Source organism: Tachyglossus aculeatus, chromosome 27 (assembly GCF_015852505.1).
Source record: "Tachyglossus aculeatus isolate mTacAcu1 chromosome 27, mTacAcu1.pri, whole genome shotgun sequence".
Classification (NCBI taxonomy): Eukaryota; Metazoa; Chordata; class Mammalia; order Monotremata; family Tachyglossidae; genus Tachyglossus; species Tachyglossus aculeatus.
Genome location: NC_052092.1, coordinates 5429251 through 5450497, shown reverse-complemented (window position 1 = coordinate 5450497; position 21247 = coordinate 5429251). Strand labels below are relative to the sequence as shown.

Sequence of the window (21247 nt, the reverse complement as noted above, 5' to 3'; positions counted from 1 at the left end):
CCCAGCACTCTATGCCAAACACACAACAGGAACTCAGACCACCTGTTACATTTTTCCGCATATCTGATTACTGAAACACTCACTCATTCAGGCATCAGCATGATTTCAGTATCTGTCGCCCTCCCTAGATTGTAATCAATCAGTGTTTTTTATGAAGCACTTACTGTGTTCAGAATACTGTACTAAATACTTGGGAGAATACAATACAACAGAATTTGGTAGACAATCAAGGCAGAGATACGTCTAGTAACTCTAATGTATTTTCCTAAGAGCTCAGTACAGTGCTCTGCACACAGTAGGCACTTAAAAGAATTGACTGACAAACTGAGGAGGAGGAGGCCAGTCAGGATCAACCAATTGCATTTATTGAGCACTTACTATGTGCAGAGCACTATACCGAGCATTTAGGAAAGTACAAGAGTTGGTGGATGTGATCCCTGCCTAGAAGGAGCTTACAGTCTACGGGGGAGACCAGCATTAAAATAAAGGATAGGGGAAATAGTAGAGTATAAGGGTATTTCCAGAAATGCGATGGGGTTGGAATTTCAGCCAAACTTGAAGTTGGCACAGAGGGCGCAGCTAACAGAAGGGAGTGCTTAGTACAGTGCTCTGCACACAGTAAGTGCTCAATAAATACGATTGAATGAATGAAAGGGAGAGTTTGGTTGGGGAGGGGGTGGGAAGAGAAGTCCTCCTGGAGGAGAGCGCTCCCTCTCTACAGTCTTGCATTTCCTCCTGCCTTCAAGACATCTCTCCTTGGATGTCCTCCCTTCACCTTAAACTTAATATGGCTAAAACTGAATTTATCTTCCCACCCAAGCCCTGTCCTCCCGCTCACTTTCCCATCACTATTGACGGCATCACCTTCCTTCCTTGTCTCACAAGCCCATAACCTTGGCATTATCCTTGACTCCTCTCTCGTTCCACTCACATATTCAAGACGTCACTAAATCCTGTCAGTTCTACCTTCACAGCATGGCCAAAGTCCGCCCCTTCCTCTTCATCCAAACTGCTACCACTTTAATGCAAGCGCTTATCCTATTCCATCTTATGTATCAGACTCCTTGCTGACCTCCCCGCCTCTTATCTCTCTCCACTCCAGTCCATCTTCCATTCTGCTGCCCGAATCATTTTCCTTCAAAAACTTGCAAACCACGCTTCCCCATTCCCCAAGAAACTCCAGTGATTGCCCATCCACCTCCTCAACAAACAAAAACTCCTCCCCATTGGCTTTAAAGCACTTAATCACCGTGCCCTCTCCTACCTCACAGATAATTGCCCTCCCCCACTTCAAAACCTTATTGAAGACATCTCCTCCAAAAAGCTTTCACTAACTAAACCCTCCTCTCCTCTTCTCCCACCACTCCCTTCTGTGCCACTTAGGTGCTCCTTCATTCATCCTCCCTCCCATCCCAACAACACAAATGTATATATCTGTAATTTATTTATCTACTTTCTTATTTATATTATTGTCTGTCTCCCCCTCTAGACTGTGAGCTCATTATGGGCAGGAATGTATCTGTTATACTGTAATCTCCCAAGCACTTAGTACAGTGCTTTGCACACAGTAAGTGCTCAATAAATACTATTGAATTAATGAGATGTAATTTTAGGAGGGTTTTGAAGGTGAGGAGAGTGGAGAATGGTGGATGCAGGGAGACGTGATAATACCTCAAATTTCAATCTCATTTTACCCTTGTCTTGTCTTAAGCTGTCGAGTCATCTCTGATCCATAGCGACGCCACAGACACATCTCTCCCAGAACGCCCCCCCACCCCCCCATCTGCAATTGGTCTGGTACTGTACCCATTTATTCAATCGTATTTATTGAGCGCTTACTGTGTGCAACGCACCGTACTAAGTGCTGGGGAAGTACAAATTGGCAACATAGTCTTTTTGGTAAAAATGCAGAAGTGGTTTATCATCGCTTCCTTCTGCGCAGTCAACTTGAGTCTCCACCCTCGGCTCTCTCCCATGCCATTGCTGCCCAGCACAGGGTTGTTTTGACTTGTAGCAAATTGCCTTCCACTCGCTAGCCACTACCCAAGCTAGGAATGGAATGGATATGCCTCTGCTTGACTCTCCCTCCCGTAGTCGAGACTGTAGAGTACTGGAAACTGTCCAGGTGCGACTCTGAGAGGGGATATTTTACCCTTACAGGATCCATATGGGTCAAGCAGATGAGGAACTTACTTAACCCCAGAAGGGTTAAGTAACTTGTATAAAGATTCACAGCAAGTCCTGGCCAGAGCTGATATTTCCATGTAGGTCTCATGACTCCCAGATGCCTCTGTGGCTCCCGGACCGTGGAGGGTTCTGAGCCTGGAGTTGGAAGGTATTGTGGGGAGACTCTATTTATTATTATTTCTTGTTATTTTACTGCCTGTCTCCCCCTGTACACTTCTCGTGGGTAGGGATCATGTCTGCTAACTTACTGTACTCTCCCAAGAGAATAGTCCAGTGCACCCAATAAGCGCCCAATAAGTACATCGATCGATTGGTAGGACGATACAGAACAGGGGAACCCCTCGTCCGGGCTCCCGGCCTTTGGATGATGGATCCGGGAGAGGGGAAGGGGCAGAAGCAATTGCAGGCCAGAAGCTGATCTCCCCAAATTGAAGAGGGATAAACCAGAACCGGGTCTCGGGCGGACCCTCCAGTGAGGATCTGCGGATGCTGGGGAGGGAAGTGTGTATGTGTGTGTGTGTGTGGTGGGGGGGGTGTCTCATGGGCCGGGGGAAGAGGAGGAAGGGGCTGTGGACGAGGGAAAGGACTGTCCTGCAGGTGCAGAAACACCCAGTGAGTTTCCTTGCCCGCTGCCCAACTAAGGGAGGGAGGGGAAGGAGCCCGGGGCCCTCTCTATACCAGTCAATCAATCAATCGTATTTATTGAGCGCTTACTGTGTGCAGAGCCCTGCACGAAGCGCTTGGGAAGTCCAAGTTGGCAACATCTAGAGACAGCCCCTACCCAACAGTGGGCTCACAGTCTAAAAGGGGGACACAGAGAACAAAACCAAACGTACTAACAAAATAAAATAAATAGAATAGATATGTCCAAGTCAAATAAATCATCGTCGATCGTATTGATTGAGCGCTTACTGTGTGCAGAGCACTGGACTAAGCGCTCATAAATAGAGTAATAAATACTCTAATAAATAGTCATTGTGGGGCGGGGACCAGAGTGGAGGCACGGGACCCTCCCCCCTTGGCCCCCCTTGCTTGGCCCGGGTATCCCCCCGCCCCTAGGAATGAGGTGGGGGGAGGAAGAGGGGTGGGGGTCCCGTGGGTGGGGCCCAGGGGAGCCCCCGGGCCGGGGTGGGGCGGGGCTGAAGGGCGGGGCCTTGGCGGGATCCCCTCGCACATGCGCAGGGCCCCGGCCGAGGGCTGGAAGGACTGGCACTTTTTAAAAGTGCTGCCCCAGGCGACCGCACCGTCCCCGTCTCCCGCCCCGTCCGATCCCCGCAAAGCCTCCCGCACGGCCCGTGCCCGCCCGCATCATGCCGGTCAAGGGGGGCACCAAATGCATCAAGTACCTGCTGTTCGGGTTCAACTTCGTCTTCTGGGTGAGTGAATTGGCCCCCGTGCCCTTCCGGGTGGAGCGTTGGCACCGGGCACGGCCCCGGGCAGGGGGAAGGGGCCAACCTCGGGAACCGCCTCTCTGGGGAGGGGGCTGCGGGGCAGATCGGGTCTAAGCGAACGCGGGACCCCGAGACCACCTTCCCGCACCCCTTTGCCCGGGACCCCCCGAAGGGGTCTGAGGCTGCCGTCCCCTCCAGAGGCGCCCGCCCTGCCCCAGGCGTGCGGTTGAGGGCCGCGGGACGCCTCGGTGCCTTGGAAAAGTTAGTGGGGGGCGTGGGTGGTCGTGGCCCCGGAGCACGAGGAATCAATCAATCAATCAATCGTATTTACTGAGCGCTTACTATGTGCAGAGCACTGGACTAAGCGCTTGGGAAGTACAAGTTGGCAACATATAGAGGCAGTCCCTACCCAACAGTGGGCTCACAGTCTAAAAGGGGGGGACAGAGAACAAAACCAAACATACTAACAAAATAAAATAGAATAGATATGTACAAATAAAATAGAGTAAAAAATATGTACAAACGTATATCCATATATACAGGTGCTGTGGGGAAGGGAAGGAGGTAAGATGGCGGGATGGAGAGGGGGACGAGGGGGAGAGGAAGGAAGGGGCTCAGTCTGGGAAGGCCTCCTGGAGGAGGTGAGCTCTCAGCAGGGCCTTGAAGGGAGGAAGAGAGCTAGCTTGGCGGATGGGCAGAGGGAGGGCATTCCAGGCCCGGAGGAAGTGGGCAAGGGCCTCCTGGCGACCCAGACCTGGGCCCTCGTGGGTGCCTTGCACGTGATTCGGTGGGGCCATGTCGAGGTGGGTGGGGTCGGGGGGCTGCTGGAGAATCGCCCCGATGCCCTTGGGGTGCGAGGGGGCCAGGTGGACGGGGGGGCCTCCGCCCTCTGCCTCGCCCATACCTGGTCACTTCCCGGGCCCCAGGCGGCCGGACTCCCCTGACCCTGAATCCCGACCTGAAAGACTTGCTTGTCTTGAAATCCGTCTGATGGCTATCTCCCTTGGGTGAACGCAGGGAGAGGGGGGAGGGGGTGGCGGCAGATGGAGATAGGGGACTTCTTCTTGGGCTGAGCCCCTGGAGGATTTAGGCGACCCCTTCCCACCCTGTCCCCGCCCCCACTGGCCCTAGCCAGACCGGGGCACCAGGAGCCCGACAGGGTGGACTCCCACCTTCCCAGCCTGCTCTGACCCATTCTCTCTTCTGACTCACTCTCCCCGGGGCTGGCCACGCTGAGGGAGCACAACAGTTTGAGGAAACTGAGGCTCGTAAATGGGGTGAGGCTATAAAAGAGAAGCACAGTGTGAGCCATTGGGCCGAGGAGGACTGTGGGCAGGGGGCTACGCTGGTATCCTGTCCCCATCAGCAGTGTGGCATTGCACCGAAGGAGACCCCTCATCCTATTCCCAATAGCCCCTCAGAGTGGGAACTGCCAATGGAAACATGCAGTGGACAGCGGGCAGGGAAGTTCTAGGAGGGTGGGACAGCTTCTCATCCCACCCTGGCAGTTTGGTTTGGGGGCTCCACTGGCATGTCATATTCCCTGATCTGACCGACAGCCCCGAGGCCAGACCAACTCGGACAAATCTCAACTCTTCTTTGCACAGGACCCCCATGGAGGCAGGAGTTGGGGGACTCCTCCTCCTCTTCGCCCCCCGCCTTCAGGCAGGACCCCCCTCCTCAGATAGGGGGAGGAGTGCCTCTCCCACCCCAGACCTTGGACGAAAGGTGTGGGGTTTGTTGTAGGGTGGGTCTAGAGGTAACAGCCACGGCCTCTCAGGGTCACCTCACATAGTGGCCGTGACCCAGGACATGCCTGCCAGCTCCTCCTGAAGGATCTCAGACCCCCCTGCCACTCCCCAGCCTCCTGAGATGCTTTTGCCCCCACCATGCCTGAATATTTAACTGATGCCTGGATGCCGACTCCACTCAGTTTAGTCAGGGCCAATCCCAGACTCCAGAACCCCCCCCCCCTCCCTGCTGAGGGGTACCAAGGCTTCCTCTGAGGCCCACCCCCAACCCCAACTCAGCCTGTGGTTCCCAGGTCATTGTAGCCCAATGACCAGAGCAGAAATCCCTGCCCCTGGTCTTGCCTCTCCCTCCCCTTCTGGGTAAACCATGTGGGTCTCACCCCTCCCCTCCCCCCAGGGCACACCCTCCTCCTCCTCCCCTTGCCTCACCCCAGGGCCCACCCTCCCCTTCCCCTCTGAGGCCTTGCCATCTGGTCCAGGGAAAAACATGGGCAATTATGGGCAGAGACCAAGTACCCTGTCTGACTCTGGCCTCTCCCTAGGACCCCATGCTGAGTAACAGTGGTATTTACTGAGCACCCTCTCAGTAAACCCTTGGGAAAGTACAACAGAATCATGAGATTGTCCCCAGCCCACAGGAAGCATCCACTCTAACCCTTGGGCTTCTACCCATCCGCTTCACTGCACCAGTGGCTTCTGCTCTGCTCCTGGAGAGGTGCCCCCTACTCCCCTTACCACCAACCCCGGAGACCTAGAACCATTTCTTAAGAGGCAGTGGATGCTGCATAGTACAATCAATGGTATTTATAGAGCACAATACAGTTGGCCATCACTGGCCCTGCCCACAGTGAGTTTACATTCTGGGAGGGAGAAAAACATTAATGTAAATAAGTAATTTATAATGTAATTTAAAGATGTTCATAAATGCTATGGAGTTGAGGGTGAGAAAGAATACTAAGTGCTCAAAAGTCACAGATTAGAGTGCAAAGACCACTCAGAAGGGAGAGGGAGCTGAAGAAAAAGAGGGTTTAATCAGGGAAGGTTTCTTGGAAGAGCTGTGACCTTAATAATCAATCAGTGGTATTTATTGAGCACTTACCATGTGCAGAGCACTGTACTAAGTGGTAGAGTACAATACAATAGAATGAGTGTACATGTGCCCTGCCCATAATGAGTTTACAGTCTAGGGAGGCCTAAGAAGAACCCTCCCCCACCCCCAGCCAAGAGGAAGAGGCAGGAAGGGCGATTGAGAGCCCCAGCTACAACCCAAGGCCAGAGGGGTGCTGCCTGATATTGGGGAAGTCACTTCACTTATCTGGGCTTCAGTTACCTTATCTGTAAAATGGGGTTTAAAATTGAGCCCCACACTGTAACCAACCTGATTTAGCTTGTATCTACCCCAGTGCTTAAAACAGTGCTTGGCACATAGTAAGTGCTTAACAAGTACCATAATCACATTAATTATAATAGTCCTTCCTCCCCGTTACCTCCTCGCCTCTCCCCACCCTTCCCCAGAGGAACGGCCCTACCTTCACTACCTCTGAATGTGCAATTCTGGCCGGAATTTTACAGAAATGAGGGTTGGGGGAAAAACACACCTGTGGAACCAGAAGAGCCTAGGGAGGCAACTGCATCTTGGAAGCGAGGATGCTGGGGTCAGAGGTCGGGGCGCAAGAGCAACACCCGCCCCCCACCGCCAACTTGTAACTGGAAGATCTGGTTTCTAGACCAACCGGGTCTCGCCCCCTCCCCAGCATGTCATCAGTGACGTCAGAAGTTTTCCACCCCCCCCCCTTGGAGAAGCCCCCCCCACCGCAAACGGCTGGGGGCTGAGCCCACCCACCCCTTCCCCAGGTGATGCCTTTCTGGTCCCGATCACCCCCGCACCCCCGGCCAATCAATCAATTAATCAATTTACGAAGTCCAGGACCTGTGAGTTGTGACCCTGAGGACCAGCCGCTTCCCTGGAGGCCCGCGTGGAAGCAAAACGCAAAAGTTGGGCAAAAAAAAGAAAACAAACAAATGGAAAAAAACCCAACATAGCTTTCCTCCGACTTTGGCTGCAAGAGCACGGCTTCCCTTCTCCCCACCCTAGGCCCGCACCTTGTTGGATGCGGGAGGAGGGAAGGACCGCTCACCCTCACTGCCCTGGCGGGGCCACACAAGACCCTCGTGTCTTTCCATTTCACGGTTTTTTGGTGGGGAGGGGGCTGGGGGCACCCTTCTGGTGACTGGCATGAGGGCCGAGCTTGCGGTGCCCGTGGGCATCGAGGTCACAGAAGCAGGCGCTTTAACCACAGCTCAGCCTGCACAGACACGCACCCTCACTCCCACGCAGAAACACACCCGCACTCTCCCGCGCAGGGGCAGGAAAATCCGGAATTCCCCTCCCCTCCCTCGAGGGCTTCAACCTCCGGGATGGCGGGCAGCACCGAGCAGGCAAAATCCGGGCTAAAATGGCCTCCTGCCCTGGCATCGGGACAGGCCCGGGGGTTGCTGCCAGCCCCGCTGGCCTTCAGGGCGGCTGAATCTGGGGAGGAACCCGCAGCCCCCTCCCCATCTTCCCCTCCACCGCCCTTCCCAACCCCAACGGGATGTTTGTGTTTTTTTGCCCCAACCCACCAGGGTTTCCAAATTCGGGGCTGGCCCCCCCTCCAACTGACTCAGGGCCATTCCAGCCCACCCCCCCGCAAAACATCCCGCACTCCCGGGGACGGCTCAGACTTTCCATCCGTCCGGGATGGGGAGGAGACACGTTTCCCCGCCCCCCGTCCTTTATTCAAGGCAGCTGGAGGGAGGGGCTGGGCGCGCCCTCATGTGTGTTTGTGTCAGGCCTTGTGAGTGTTTGGGTCTGGGTATCTGTCTTCGGGAAGTCGGGGATCTGTGGGTTGTGAAGTCCTGGAGACGGAAAACTCCTTTCATCCATTCATTCAATCCTGTTTATTGAGAGCTTACTGTGTGCAGAGCACTGTCCTAAGCGCTTGGGACAGTACAGTGTAACAATAAACAGACACGCCCCTGCCCACAGTGAGCCTAGGGATCGAGTTGACCAACTCGGTTGTAGTGTATTTTCCCAAGTGCTCAGTACAGTGCTGTGCGTGCAATAAGTGCTCCATAAATACTGTCGAGTTTTGGGGGGGGGATGGGAGTGGAAATGGGATGGACGGTGTCTGATTGGAGGCGTTTGAGTGTGGGAATGGCTGGGGTGTCCGAGTGGGGGAAATCAGTGGGGGTGTCTAGGGATATATGAGGGTAACAGCTGGGGTGCTTAGTATATGTTTCTGTGAGATTTGTCCTTCAGCCCACCCTGGAGCAGGTGAGCTGTCCCCTGAACCCTATTCCCCAGGGGAACTCCCGGATGCAAGAGTCTGGCCCAGTCCGGTCCTTTGGAGGGGTGGGGCTAGGATGGAGGGGAGGAGGGAGGGAGTGGAAGTTTCCAGGCCGAATGTTTCAGACATGTTTTTAGACTGCGATTTAGGGGCGGATTCAGAATGGGGCACATGTTTCTTCTCAGCAGTCCCAACCCCTGTCGTCTTCCCCAACAGTGCAGGCAGGGGTCGGTGGGAGTGAGGGAGGGTCTCTCTCTGTATGGATGTCTCTCCCTGACTGTGTCTATCGTTGGGTCTGATTCTGGGTTGGCATGGGTATCATTAAAACTTTAAAACCCCAAGTCCCCCTTCCCCCTGCTGTCCAGTCCTTTTTGGGGGGGTCCCCAAGCCCCTACCCTCCAGACCATAGCCTGGAGTAAAAGTGGGCAGGGGGGAGTGGACCAATGTTTTCCATTTTTCAATCCATGGCTGCAGGGCCTAGTGGATAGAGCACGGTCGTCACAAGGACCTGGGTTCTAATTCCAGCTCCGCCACTTGTCTGCTGTATGACCTTGGTCAAATCACTTCACTTCTCTGTCCCTCAGTTACCTCATCTGTAAAATGGGGCTCAGTGTGGTACAGGGACTGTCCAACCTGTATCTTTCCCAGCCCTTTGAACAGTACCTGGCACATAGTAAGCGCTCAACCAATATCATTAAAAAGAAAAATAAAATAAAAAAGACACATACACCGGGGCCTGACCCAGGCCAAGCGTCCCCCACACTCTGTGCATATAATGGCCATGGGGTCAGGTCTCAAACCGATAGCTTAACCAGACCACCAGTATCCCCTCTCTGTTCCTTGAGAGCACCGGCCAGAAATCCAACAGGGGAAAAGGCTTTGTGCTGGGGTTCCCTGGGTGGGCTGAGGGGCAGTTGAGGCTGCTTTGTACCAGGTTAGGGAAGCGGGCAGAAAGAGAGGTTGAGTCGGTGCTCTGGGCTTTAAGTGCCTCATCAGTTCCTGCATCTCCGGCACCTATGGTTACCAAGGGCTTCTAACTCCTGCTCCACACTGTCCCCCAGGGACCTACATCTCTTCTCTGGGGGCTGGAATCACAGCCTCCACTCCCGTGGAGGAAGACTCTTACAGTTCTAGCCCGAGTGCTCCCAAGAGTGTCCTTTCTGGCAGACTGGGCTTTGGATGGATAGGATTGGGCCTGGGCCAGGACAGAAGAAGGTCAGCACTCTGCAGTACAGGCAGGCTGAGGGGCAGGTCTGGAAGTCTTCAATCAATCAATAAATGGTATTTATTGAGCGCTTCCTACGTGCAGAGCACCATACTAAGTGCTTGGGAGAGTACAATACAACAGAGTTAGCAGGCACTTCCTGCCCATAATGAGTTTACAGTCTAGAATTATTAATAATAATTGATTGGCATTTTTTGGCACTTACCATATGCTAAACACTGGGGTAAATCAGGCTGGACACGGTCCCTGACTCTTGGGGGTGTTCACAGTCTAATAACAACTATGGTATTTTTAAGTGCTTACTATGTGCTAAGCATTGTACTAAGTACTGGACTAGATACAAGATAATCAGGTCCCACATGGGGCTGACAGTCAAAGCAGGAAGGAGAACAGGTATTGAATCCCCATTTTGCAGATGAGGGAATTGAGGTACAGAGAATTTAAATGACTTGCCCAAGAGTACACAGAAAAGTGGCAGCGTTGGGATTAGAGCCCAGGTCCTCTAACTCCTAGGCCTGAGCTCTTTCCACTATACCATGCAGGGAGATTGGGCATTGAATCCCCATTCTACAAGGGAGAAAACTGAGGCCCAGAGAAGTTACCTGCTCAAGGTGGCGGATTCAGCTGGGATTAGAACCAGGAAGCAGCATAATCCAGTGGAAAGAACAAGGGCCTGGGTGTCAGAGAACCCGGCTTCCAATCCTGGCTCTGCCACTTGTTTTCTGTGTGACCTTGGGCAAATGATTTCACTTCTCAGCCTCAGTTACCAAATCTGTAAAATAAGGATTAAGACTGTAACCAGCCCGATCAGTCTGCCTCTCCCCCAATGCTTAGTAAGCGTTTAACAAATGCCTTTAAAGAAAAAATAAGAGAGCGAGCAGGAGCTGGAGGGCACGGGGGCTGGGGCATGCCCGGTAAGGGCGATGGCTGTTGGACGGAGTCGCATGGGGCTGGTGACGGGTTGGCAGGGATGAGGCTGCTAAACCGCTCGCCTGCCGATTTACCGGAGCCCAGCCAACCCTGGGGATGCACGCAACCCCACCTTTGCAGCCCAGGGTTGCGGGGGAGGACCCACCCCCGCAATGCAGGCCATGCGGGGGTGGGGCCGGCGGGTTGCCACGTGCCCCGACCTCTCCCCTTAATGGAAGATCTTTGGCAGCAGCCTGGCATGAATGGCCTAGTGGATAGAGAAGCAGTGTGGCTCAGTAGAAAAGATCCCGGGCTTTGGAGTCAGAGGTTGTGGGTTCAAATCCCAGCTCCGCCAGTTGTCAGCTGTGTGACTTTGGGCAAGTCACTTAACTTCTCTGTGCCTCAGTTACCTCGTCTGTAAAATGGGGATGAAGACTATGAGCCCCACGTGGGACAACCCGATCACCTTGTAACCTCCCCAGCACTTAGAACAGTGCTTTGCACATAGTAAGCGCTTAATAAATGCCATCATTATTATTATTATAGAGCGGGGATCTGGGAGTCAGGTGGTCATGGGTTCTAATCCTGGCCCCACCACTTGTCTGCTGTGTGACTTTGGGCAAGTCGCTTCATTTCTCGGTGCCCTCAGATCCCTCATCTGTAAAACGGGGATTGAGACTGTGAGCCCCCATGGGACAGGGAGTGGGTCCAACTTGATTTCCTTGTATCCACCCCAATGCTTAGTACATAGTAAGCACTTAACAAATACCATCATTATTTAGCAATTATGATGGTGTTTTCTGAGCACCCAGTGATAATAACAATAATTGTGGTATTTGTTAAGTGCTTACTATGTACCAGGCACTGTTCTAAACACTGAGGTGGATACAAGGTAAGAGGTTGGACACAGTCCATGCCCCACATGAGGCTCACACTCTTATTCCCCATTTTACAGATGAGGGAACTGAGGGCACCGAGAAGTGAAGTGACCTGCCCACAGTCACACAGATAAGTAGCGGAGCCGGGATTAGAACCCATGACTTTCTGATTCCCAGGCCTGTGCTCTATCCACTAGGCCATGTTGCTGCTTGGGAAATTACAACAGAAGCAAAACACAACAGTCCCTAACCATTTCTGTTCACATGGGACACCAGTTACCTCCAGCTGTGTGGATATCCTGCGGGCTGGGCCTAATCCAGTCAGGGCGAGGTCTGAAACAAAAACAGCAATCAGGGTATAATAGTATATCTTGAGCACCTAGTGTGTGTTGAGCACTAAAGAGTGTACAAATAGAGTTGGTACTCACAATCCTTGCTGTTCAGGGTCTTTCTGTCTACTGTGAGGCACAGCATGGCCTGGGGGATAGAGCTCGGGCCTGAAAGTCAGAAGTACCTAGGGAAGCAGCATGGCTCAGTAGAAAGAGCGCAGGCTTTGGAGTCAGAGGTCATGGGTTCAAATAATAATAATAATAATAGTAATGATGGCATTTGTTAAGCGCTTACTATGTGCAGAGCACTGTTCTAAGCGCTGGGGGGGATACAAGGTGATCAAGTTGTCCCACATGGGACTCACAGTCTTAATCCCCATTTTACAGATGAGGTAACTGAGGCTCAGAGAAGTTGTGACTTGCCTAAGGTCACACAGCAGACATGTGGCGGAGCCAGGATTCGAACCCATGACCTCTGACTCCAAAGCCTGTGCTCTTTCCACTGAGCCATGCTGCTTCAAATCCCAGCTCTGCCACTTCTCAGCTGTGTGACTTTGGGCAAGTCACTTAACTTCTCTGGGCCTCAGTTACCTCATCTGTAAAATGGGGATTAAGACTGTGAGCCCCACGTGGGACAACCTGATCACCTTGTATCTACCCCAGCATTTAGAAAAGTTCTTTGCACATAGTAAGCACTTAACAAATGCCATTATTATTATTATTATTATTACCTGGGTTCTAGTCCCTCTTCTGCCACTCATCTGCTGTATGACCCTGGGCAAGTCACTTAACTTCTCTGGGCCACAGTTACCTCATCTCTAAATGGGGATTATGAGTGTGAGCCCCACGTGGGACATGGACTGTGTCCAACCAGATGATCTTGTATCTACCACAGCGCTTAGAACAGCACCTGGCACATAGTAAGCACTTAACAAATACCATTTTAAAAAAAGTATTGCACTGAATGCTTGGGGGAGCACAGTATAATTGATAGACATAATCCCTGGCCTTGGGGAGTTTATAGGTGACCAAGTACAGAATACCAGACCAAGCACTTAGAGTATGATAAAATTAGCAGGCACGATCCCCACTTAAAATCTAGGGGGGGGGGTGACTGATACTAAAATTACAGATAGAGAAACCGCATAGCCTAGTGGGTAGAGCATGGGCCTGGGAGTTAGAAAGACCTGGGTTCTAATCCTGGCTTCACCACTTACCTGCTCTGTGACCTTGGGCAAGTCATTTCACTTGCTCTATGCCTCAATTTTCTTGTCTTTAAAATGGGAATTAAGGCTGTGAGCCCCATGTGGGATATGGATTGTCCAGCCTCATTAGCTTCTATCTATCCCAGCGCTTAGAACAGTGCATGGCACATAGTAAACGCTTAATACCATTTTTCTTTTAACAAAAGGTACCCCCAGAGAGAGATGGGCTGACAGCAGAGCCCCTTCCCTGATGCCTCCCACCCCCCGGTGGTTGCCCCAGTGCTGCCCATTGGCCTTCTCCCCCATTCCGAGGCCTGGTAACAGGTGGGAGAGGCCTGACTGGGGCTTCCCTGACCCCTGCCCTGGCTGTCCATAATCTCTGACCTCCCTGAGAGGGCAGGACCACGTGAGTCTTTGAGCTGGAGAATCACCCAGATCTGATCCTATCCCAGCTGGTAGTGGCCATACTGGTCCAAACTATTCCACCAGGAGGGGCTCCAAGGTGGGATGGTCACTCTTTCTCTGGGCCCCCTCCCAGCAGCTTGGTGAGACCAGGACCACCTACCTCATCCTTAAATCTCTCCAAGGTCCCCATGGGCTCTCCTCTGCCCCCAGAAGTCCCAGATCCTCCACTTCCCCCCCAAACTTCCTACTTCTCCTGACAGTCCTTTGGGCTGCTGGGGAGGGACAAGGATGGGATGGTCCCACTGTTGCTCCCCTCAGGGTGTGGAGGGGCAGAAGGCTCCAGTGCCAGCCCTGGCCCTCAGTTTAGGCAAAGCTTCCCTCGCTCCCCACCGCTGTGCCAGGCCATGGCCTGCCCCATGACTCACCCACTCGGGCTGGGAATTCCTCGTGACTTGAGACTGGAGGGAGGAGGGTAGATCTAGGCTGGAAAATCTGGGAATATCTGGGAAGGCTGGGCTCTGGATAGTTTGGGCAGAGCAGGAAGTGCGGGGGGGGCGTGTGTGTGTGTGTGTGTGTGTGTGTGTGTGTGTGTGTGTGTGTGTGTGTGTGTGTGTGTGTGTGTGTGTGTGTGTGTCATTTTCAATTTTTGACTAGCAGCTTCTATCCAAATCAGTCAAGCAGCTTCCCTCCCCACTGCCTGCACCCTCAGAGCTGGGACATCCTGCCAGAGCTGAGACTGCCCCCCCCCCCCCCACCAAACACAGAGACACCAGGAGAGGAAGCTGTGGGAAGAGGCAGCATCAAATTCTCTAGGCACCCCCACCCCTCTGATGTTTGGGAGAGGAGATGGAGGGGATCTTCAGAGTGAGCACCCCCCCAGTGAGACATTGGTGACCTGGAGTCCCCCAGATGGAAGGAGTCAGCTAGGATCTTTCCAGGAAGGGGCTCTCTCTCCCATCCAGCCATCTCTTCCGCAGCCAGGGGCTAGACTGGCCAGGCCAGTCCAGTCCATCCCCAGATCCGGCTCCTGGCCTTCCTTAGACCAAGCTGCAGCTGTAGCAGGGGAGGGGCCACTCCCCCACCCTGGGCTGAATAGAGAGGGCGTTTTCAGCCTGCCTGACCCAAGGGGAGGGGGGGAGAATCCCAGCCCAGAGAGCAGGCTCACGTGCCCAGACTGGATATAGGAGGCCTTGTTCATGCCAACAGTTGTCCCCTGGTACGGCCCACATGGGGTCTCCCAGCTGGGGGGAGGGGGAGGCGGTGCCAAGTTTGGGGGCTGCCCCCAAAAGTGGGGGTCAGAGGTGGGCCGGGACCATTGGTCCTGGGGAACAGGGATTGGTTTAAGGGGTGATGATACTATGTGGTGCAGTAGTACCCCCCCATCTTGGAAACGAGACCCTGAAGCCTTTGGTTCCCTTTGGGTGGGCGCCTGGGGCCATAAGAGGTCATTTGGAAGCGACCCTGGAAAAGCTACACTTCTCTCTCCTCCCTGATCCATGCCTCAGTTTCTCTCCCACCCCCAGAGGGTAGGTGAGGTCATGGCCAGGAGGCTAGCCCTAGGGGCCTGCAGGTGAGCTCCTGGCCAAGGGCTCTGCAGGGACTGAGGGGAGTCGTCAGCTTTGTGGGTCTCCCCATTCTCTGTCAGTAGGTGAATCCTAGAGGAGGGGCCCGAAATATGCTGATGTCCTGAGGTCCAGGGGATAGTGCTGACTCTGGGGAGTAGGGTGAGATATGGGGGTCAGGGTCCAGTGGGGAGAAACAGAATCCAGTACCAGGTGTTCATGGGGTCCTGTGTCTCTCTGTCTCTTGTTCAGCGGGGTCTGGTCTTTCTCTGCAGCTTGCTGGGATCACAGTCCTGGCCATCGGCCTCTGGCTCCGATTTGACTCCCAGACCAAGAGCATCTTCGAGCAAGAAGAAAATCATGCGAAATTCTACACAGGTAAAGGACCCCCACCCTCCCACCATGTGGGGAGAGGGGGTGCTCTCGGTCCGATGGTAGGCCCGTTCTCCCAGGGACTCTGTGGCAGAGCAACTGTCATGCCACCACAGAAAAGGTGCCTTGACTTTAGCGTGAAGCTGGCATGGAAAGGCTGTGGGTGAAGCTCTAATCTCTTCCTGCCCAGCCCCCAAGGAGGCTATTTATAGGGATGGAGAGTGGGAGAGAGGCGGGATGGACACCGGACGTGGGGAAGGAGGTGGAGGCAAACGAACCGCCGGGAGGCCCCCAAAGAGGACAGGGCAGTGCTCACTCTGACCAGCCTCCCCGTCTGTTTTCCTTCACCCGGGCTTGGCCTGAGCCCAGGAGAGCCTTTGTGGAGCTGGTCTGGGGGCCTGGGAGGGCTCGTGGGAGGAGGGGGCCGAGGACTGAAGGAGATTCCCAGAGGAGGAGGGAGAGAAGGGGAGTGAGGGAGGAGCAGGGCGTTGGCTGGGGAGGGGGGAAGGAAAGGAGTAAGAAGTGAGAAGGGGGAGGGAAAAGAGGAGGGAGGGGCAGGGGTGGGAAGGCGCCCAGCCTTAACCAGTTGGACGAGGCAGGTTTCCATAGAGTCCGGGCTTGTTTTCTTTGAACAACAAAAGGCGTCTGAGGCTCCTGAGGGCTGGAATGTGGTGGTGGCTATGGTTGGGCGGGGACGGGGGAGGGGGAGATGGGGAGGGCGGGGACAGGGGAGGGGGCGGGGAGAGGCAGGGACAGAGGAAGGGTGTGATGGGGAGTGTGTGGAGGGATGGGAAAAGTAGGGTGCCCACAGGGGAGGGGTTTAGGGAGGAGAGAAGACTTTATCCCCATTGGACCAATGGGAGCTTGGACCAGGTTCCTGCTCCCAGGCGAACAGGGGGCAGTAGGGAGAGGATGCAATACTGAGCCCCCTTCCCTGGGGTACCAGTTTCCCAGTTCTCAGTCACAGCACCACACTGAACCCTCTGATCTTGTGACCCTGCCGCTGGGTAGGGCTGGGGACGAGGATGGTTTGTTCCTCTGTCCTGGGACAGAGGAAGGAAGACGGGTTTAGAGAGGTGCATTAGCATCACAGCTTGGCCCTGATGGGGTTGGGCTCAGACCAGAGTAGGGCCAGTCTCCTCAAGGCCCCGCCCTCCCCCTCCCCCATCCCCATGGGCGAGGGGCTCTCGGGCTCCAGCCCGCTCCCTGGGGTCCCGGCCGGACTCAGCACGGACAATGTCCCCATACACCCTTTGCGTGGGGGCTGCCAGGAAAACCCTGGCATCGCTGCTGCAGCTCCACCCCGGAGGGAGCAAACAGACGCTTCCCTTGTGCGGGCCCCCCTCCCCCGGCCGCCGGCTCTGGTTCCGGCGCGGTCTTTGCCGGGCCGGGTGCCGAGGTGCCCGCTGGGAACCGGGGGTGGTCTGTGCACCACCCCCCCCCCTCCTCCCGACCAACTAGAGGAGCTGAGGGAAGACTGGGAATGGTGGTGTGGGGGAGAATCAGGAAGGGGAGACAGAGGCAGATCATTGAGGCTCATGAAGTATATCACCCAAAAAATCTAATGCCCCGGTCCCAAGGTTGGTTTTCTCCCCAACACGACCCATAGCTGCATGTGCCCTCCCTCTGCCCCCCAAGTTGGCCCTATGCCCCACCCTTCCTTCCATCTGTCTGGATGGCTTGTGGTGGGTGGGGAGAGAAGCTATGTACGAAGAGCTCCAGTGGGTTATCTGCAGAACTGCCCTCAAATCCGTCTCTTCCTACCCTCCCATCTCCCCAGGAGTCTACATCCTAATTGGGGCTGGTGCCCTCATGATGCTGGTGGGCTTCCTGGGCTGCTGTGGAGCTGTTCAGGAGTCCCAGTGCATGCTGGGACTGGTGAGTGTGTCCCTTCTTCCCAGCTGCAGCCCATCTCCATGCACCTTACACCCCTCCCAGCACATTCTGATTATCTTTGTCCAGAAACGCTCTGGGCATGTTACTCCCCTCCTCAAAAATCTCCAGTGGCTACCAATCAATCTGCGCATCAGGCAGAAACTCCTCACCCTTGGCTTCAAGGCTGTCCATCACCTCGCCCCCTCCTACCTCACCTCCCTTCTCTCCTTCTACAGCCCAGCCCGCACCCTCCGCTCCTCCGCCGCTAATCTCCTCACCGTACCTCGCTCTCGCCTGTCCCGCCATCGACCCCCGGCCCACGTCATCCCCCGGGCCTGGAATGCCCTCCCTCTGCCCGTCCGCCAAGCTAGCTCTCTTCCTCCCTTCAAGGCCCTGCTGAGAGCTCACCTCCTCCAGGAGGCCTTCCCAGACTGAGCCCCTTTCTTCCTCTCCCCCTCGTCCCCCTCTCCATCCCCCCATCTTACCTCCTTCCCTTCCCCACAGCACCTGTATATATGTATATATGTTTGTACATATTTATTACTCTATTTATTTATTTATTTTATTTGTACATATCTATTCTATTTATTTTATTTTGTTAGTATGTTTGGTTTTGTTCTCTGTCTCCCCCTTTTAGACTGTGAGCCCACTGTTGGGTAGGGACTGTCTCTATATGTTGCCAATTTGTACTTCCCAAGCGCTTAGTACAGTGCTCTGCACATAGTAAGCGCTCAATAAATACGATCGATGATGATGATGATTCTGAACTCCAAGGGACTTAGCCCATTCCCGCCCCCTCTCCCTTTCCTCTCCACTTCCCTGTGGCTCTCTGGGAGGCTACAGGCCCTTACCTCCATCCCCCCAGACTGTGGTCTAAGGCCTGACTGATCTTCCCTGATGTGGGCAGGGGTCACTAGTCACACCTCCTCCCGATCGATGCCCTCCCCTCCCACCACCGACGGAGTGCTTACCAGTACCGCTTCTTCCTCCCGATCCAGTTCTTCATTTTCCTGCTGGTCATCTTCGCCCTCGAGGTCGCCGCTGCCATCTGGGGCTACTCTAACAAGGACAAGGTGGGTGCCCGCTGTCCCCGCTCCTGGGAGCTGCTCATTCAGGGTCTCTAGAAAAGCAGGAGGAAGGTGCTGTGTTGGGTGCCCGCTTTTGGCGGGACACTGTACTGGGTGTTCATTGCTGGCAAAGTGCCAGGCACACGGGAACCTCCAGCCCCAGGGAGGACTGGAAGGGTCTCAAGTGTCATGGTGGCTGTATCCCTCCACCAGTCAGCCCATTCTCAGTCAATCGATGGTATCTGAGCACTAACTATGCGCAGAGCATTGTACTCAGCACTTGGGAGAGTATGATCCAACAGTTAGGCCTAACCCCAACCCCCATCCTACCAAGTAGGTGATCTCGGAAATCCAGAAGATATACCAGGACAGCTACGATGCCTACAAAGCCAAAGGATCCAAAATTCACCGCGAGACCCTCAAGGCCTTCCACTCGGCGGTGAGTCTCACCCGGGCATCCTCTCCCTCCTGGCGATATGGGGGGAGGGGCTGGCACTGTGCCGCCCCTGACCAGATTGGCACTGCCTGGTGCTTTGTTCCCACAGCTGAAATGCTGTGGCACTACTGGGATCATTGACCAGCTGATCTCTGAGACCTGCCCCGAAAAGGACATGCTCGAGGCCCTCTCCACAAAGGTATCGGGGTGCAGGGGGAGGAAGGAAACCCATGAGGGGGTGGGGGACCCATGGGGGTGGAGCAGGCATCTCCCCCCCTCATTCAGTCCCTCAGTCCTGGCCGAGCCCAGTGGCTGACTTTGGCATTCCAGCCCCTCCCAACTGTGGATGGTGAGCTGGGTTTGAGGGTGAGGGAATGGATCTGGGGTTTAGGATGGGGAAGGGGTTTCTGGGATGTCCTTGGGAGGGGGTTTGTGTTGACCAATAGATTTAATTCCCTGTCCCTGTAGCAGTGCAGCCTCTCCAGGGGAGGAGCTGAGCTTGGGGGAGGTCAGAGGGCGGGGACGGGAGTGGGAATGATTGGCCATTCCACGAGGTGCTATAAAGAGGGCCCCTGAACCCCTCCACGTGCCCTCTGACCCCTGCCCACCTTCCCACAGTCCTGCATCACGGCAATCGACGAGGTTTTCAACAGCAAGTTCCATATCATCGGTGCCGTGGGCATTGGCATCGCCGTGGTGATGGTGAGGAGCCCCGCAGGGGCGGGTGCTGGGGGTGGGCGCGGGCCTCATCCCCTCCATCCTTCTGCCTCCACCCAGGACATGAGCCTCACAGACTCTTCTATTATCACGGGTCTTTGTTTTCAGAGAGCATATTTACCGTGCCAAAGTCCTCTAACCTCGGCTCCCTCATTTTATCCTCACAACATTCCTATGCAGGACAGGAGGCGGGGTCGCTCCACTTTCTTTATAGATGAGGAAATTGAGACCTTCAGAGGTTAAGTGACTGGTCCAGGGTCACTCAGCAGGCCCGCGGCAGAGCTGAGACGCAAACCCGGGTTTCCTGCCTCCTGGGAAGCAGGAAAGAGCACAGGCACTGGAGTCCATCTGTCTCCCTTCTCTCCCCAGGGGTTGGAGGTGGGAGTCAGACCTCTTTCCCCTGCCTTTCTGGGGACTTTAGGGTCCTGTCTCTGCAGCATGGCCTAGTGTATAGAGCACGGGCCTGGGATTCAGAAGGACCTAGGTCCTAATCCCGGCTCTTCCATCTATCAGCTGTGGGACCTTGGGCAAGTCACGGAACTTCTCTGTGCCTCAGTTATCTCATCTGTAAAATGGGGGTTAAGATTGTGAGCCCCATGTGGGACAGGGACTGTGTCCAACGTGATTATCTTGAATCTACCCCAGTGCTTTGAACAGTGCTTGGCACATAGTAAGCGCTCCACAAATACCACTATTATTATTATTATTATTATTATTACAAGAGTGGCGTTGCCTTCTGCCGGCTCCCATCCCTCGTCCTGGGCCTTCCCAAATCCCATCAGGCCTGGAAGTTATTCTGCCACTCTAGTCTAAATTCCTCCTGCAGTGGCGGCCCCTGACCGGCCCCGCCCTCTCCCCCATCTTCCGTGTCCTTGCCTTGTAGGTGTTCGGCATGATCTTCAGTATGATCCTATGCTGTGCCATTCGCCGGAGCCGGGAGTTGGTGTAGACACCTCCGTCTACCCCCTGAACTCGTCTTTGCCACTAACTTGCGCCCCTTCCCCCGCCCCCCAGTTCCTGCCCTGCGTTGCTTTTCAGCAAAATTTGTTGTCTAGAGTGTTCTCTCCTCCGCCCGCCCGGGGGCCTGGGCTCCCACTCCTGGGCTTCTGTGTTTCCAGAAACCCTGAGAAGAAAGGGGCAGGGGAGCAGGGCCTGGGCCCAGACCTTGTATATAAACCACAACCGTGGCTCTGGCCTGTGCTAATCCTGTAGTAACTTATGTGGGCGACCATTTGATACGAAATAAAGATTACGACAGATTGCTGGCCTGCACTGGGGGTTTGTTGAGCGTTTCCCCTCTGGGAATGAACGCCGAGGGGGCAGCTTTCCCACCTCGAAGTCCTGCCCGGCTCGGGGGAATGGGGGCTGGTCACCGGGGTGGATGGGGCAGGCTGGGCAGGGGCCCGAGGGCAGCCAGCCCGGTTCAGATTGTGCCCAGCAAGTGAGCAAATGCAGAGAGAGCGCTGGTCTGTCCAAGAACTATGGGGGTGGTTGTCCAGATGTGGACGGGGGCAGTCCTGACACCACCCGGAAATGAGCAGGGAAGGCTTCCTGGAGGTAGGGTATTTTAACAGGCTTAGAGGGAGTGCTGATGGTGAAATAGGGCATC

General features: G+C 54.7%; 1 protein-coding gene and 1 non-coding gene across 2 annotated transcripts; one reads left to right on the top strand and one right to left on the bottom strand.

Moving 5' to 3' along the window:
* Positions 1 to 2006: 2006 nt before the first annotated feature.
* On the bottom strand, positions 2007 to 2143 carry LOC119946642. The gene has a single exon (XR_005456439.1). It is a non-coding gene; the product is annotated as a small nucleolar RNA SNORA7 (small nucleolar RNA).
* Positions 2144 to 3383: 1240 nt separating this feature from the next.
* Positions 3384 to 20899, top strand: CD9 (CD9 molecule). Its single transcript, XM_038768003.1, has 8 exons — positions 3384 to 3563; positions 15447 to 15549; positions 17324 to 17421; positions 18417 to 18491; positions 18823 to 18924; positions 19031 to 19120; positions 19540 to 19623; positions 20522 to 20899. The coding sequence occupies exons 1-8, from the start codon at positions 3498 to 3500 to the stop codon at positions 20585 to 20587; spliced, it is 684 nt and encodes a 227-aa protein (XP_038623931.1). The 5' UTR covers positions 3384 to 3497; the 3' UTR covers positions 20588 to 20899.
* The last annotated feature ends 348 nt before the right edge of the window (positions 20900 to 21247 follow it).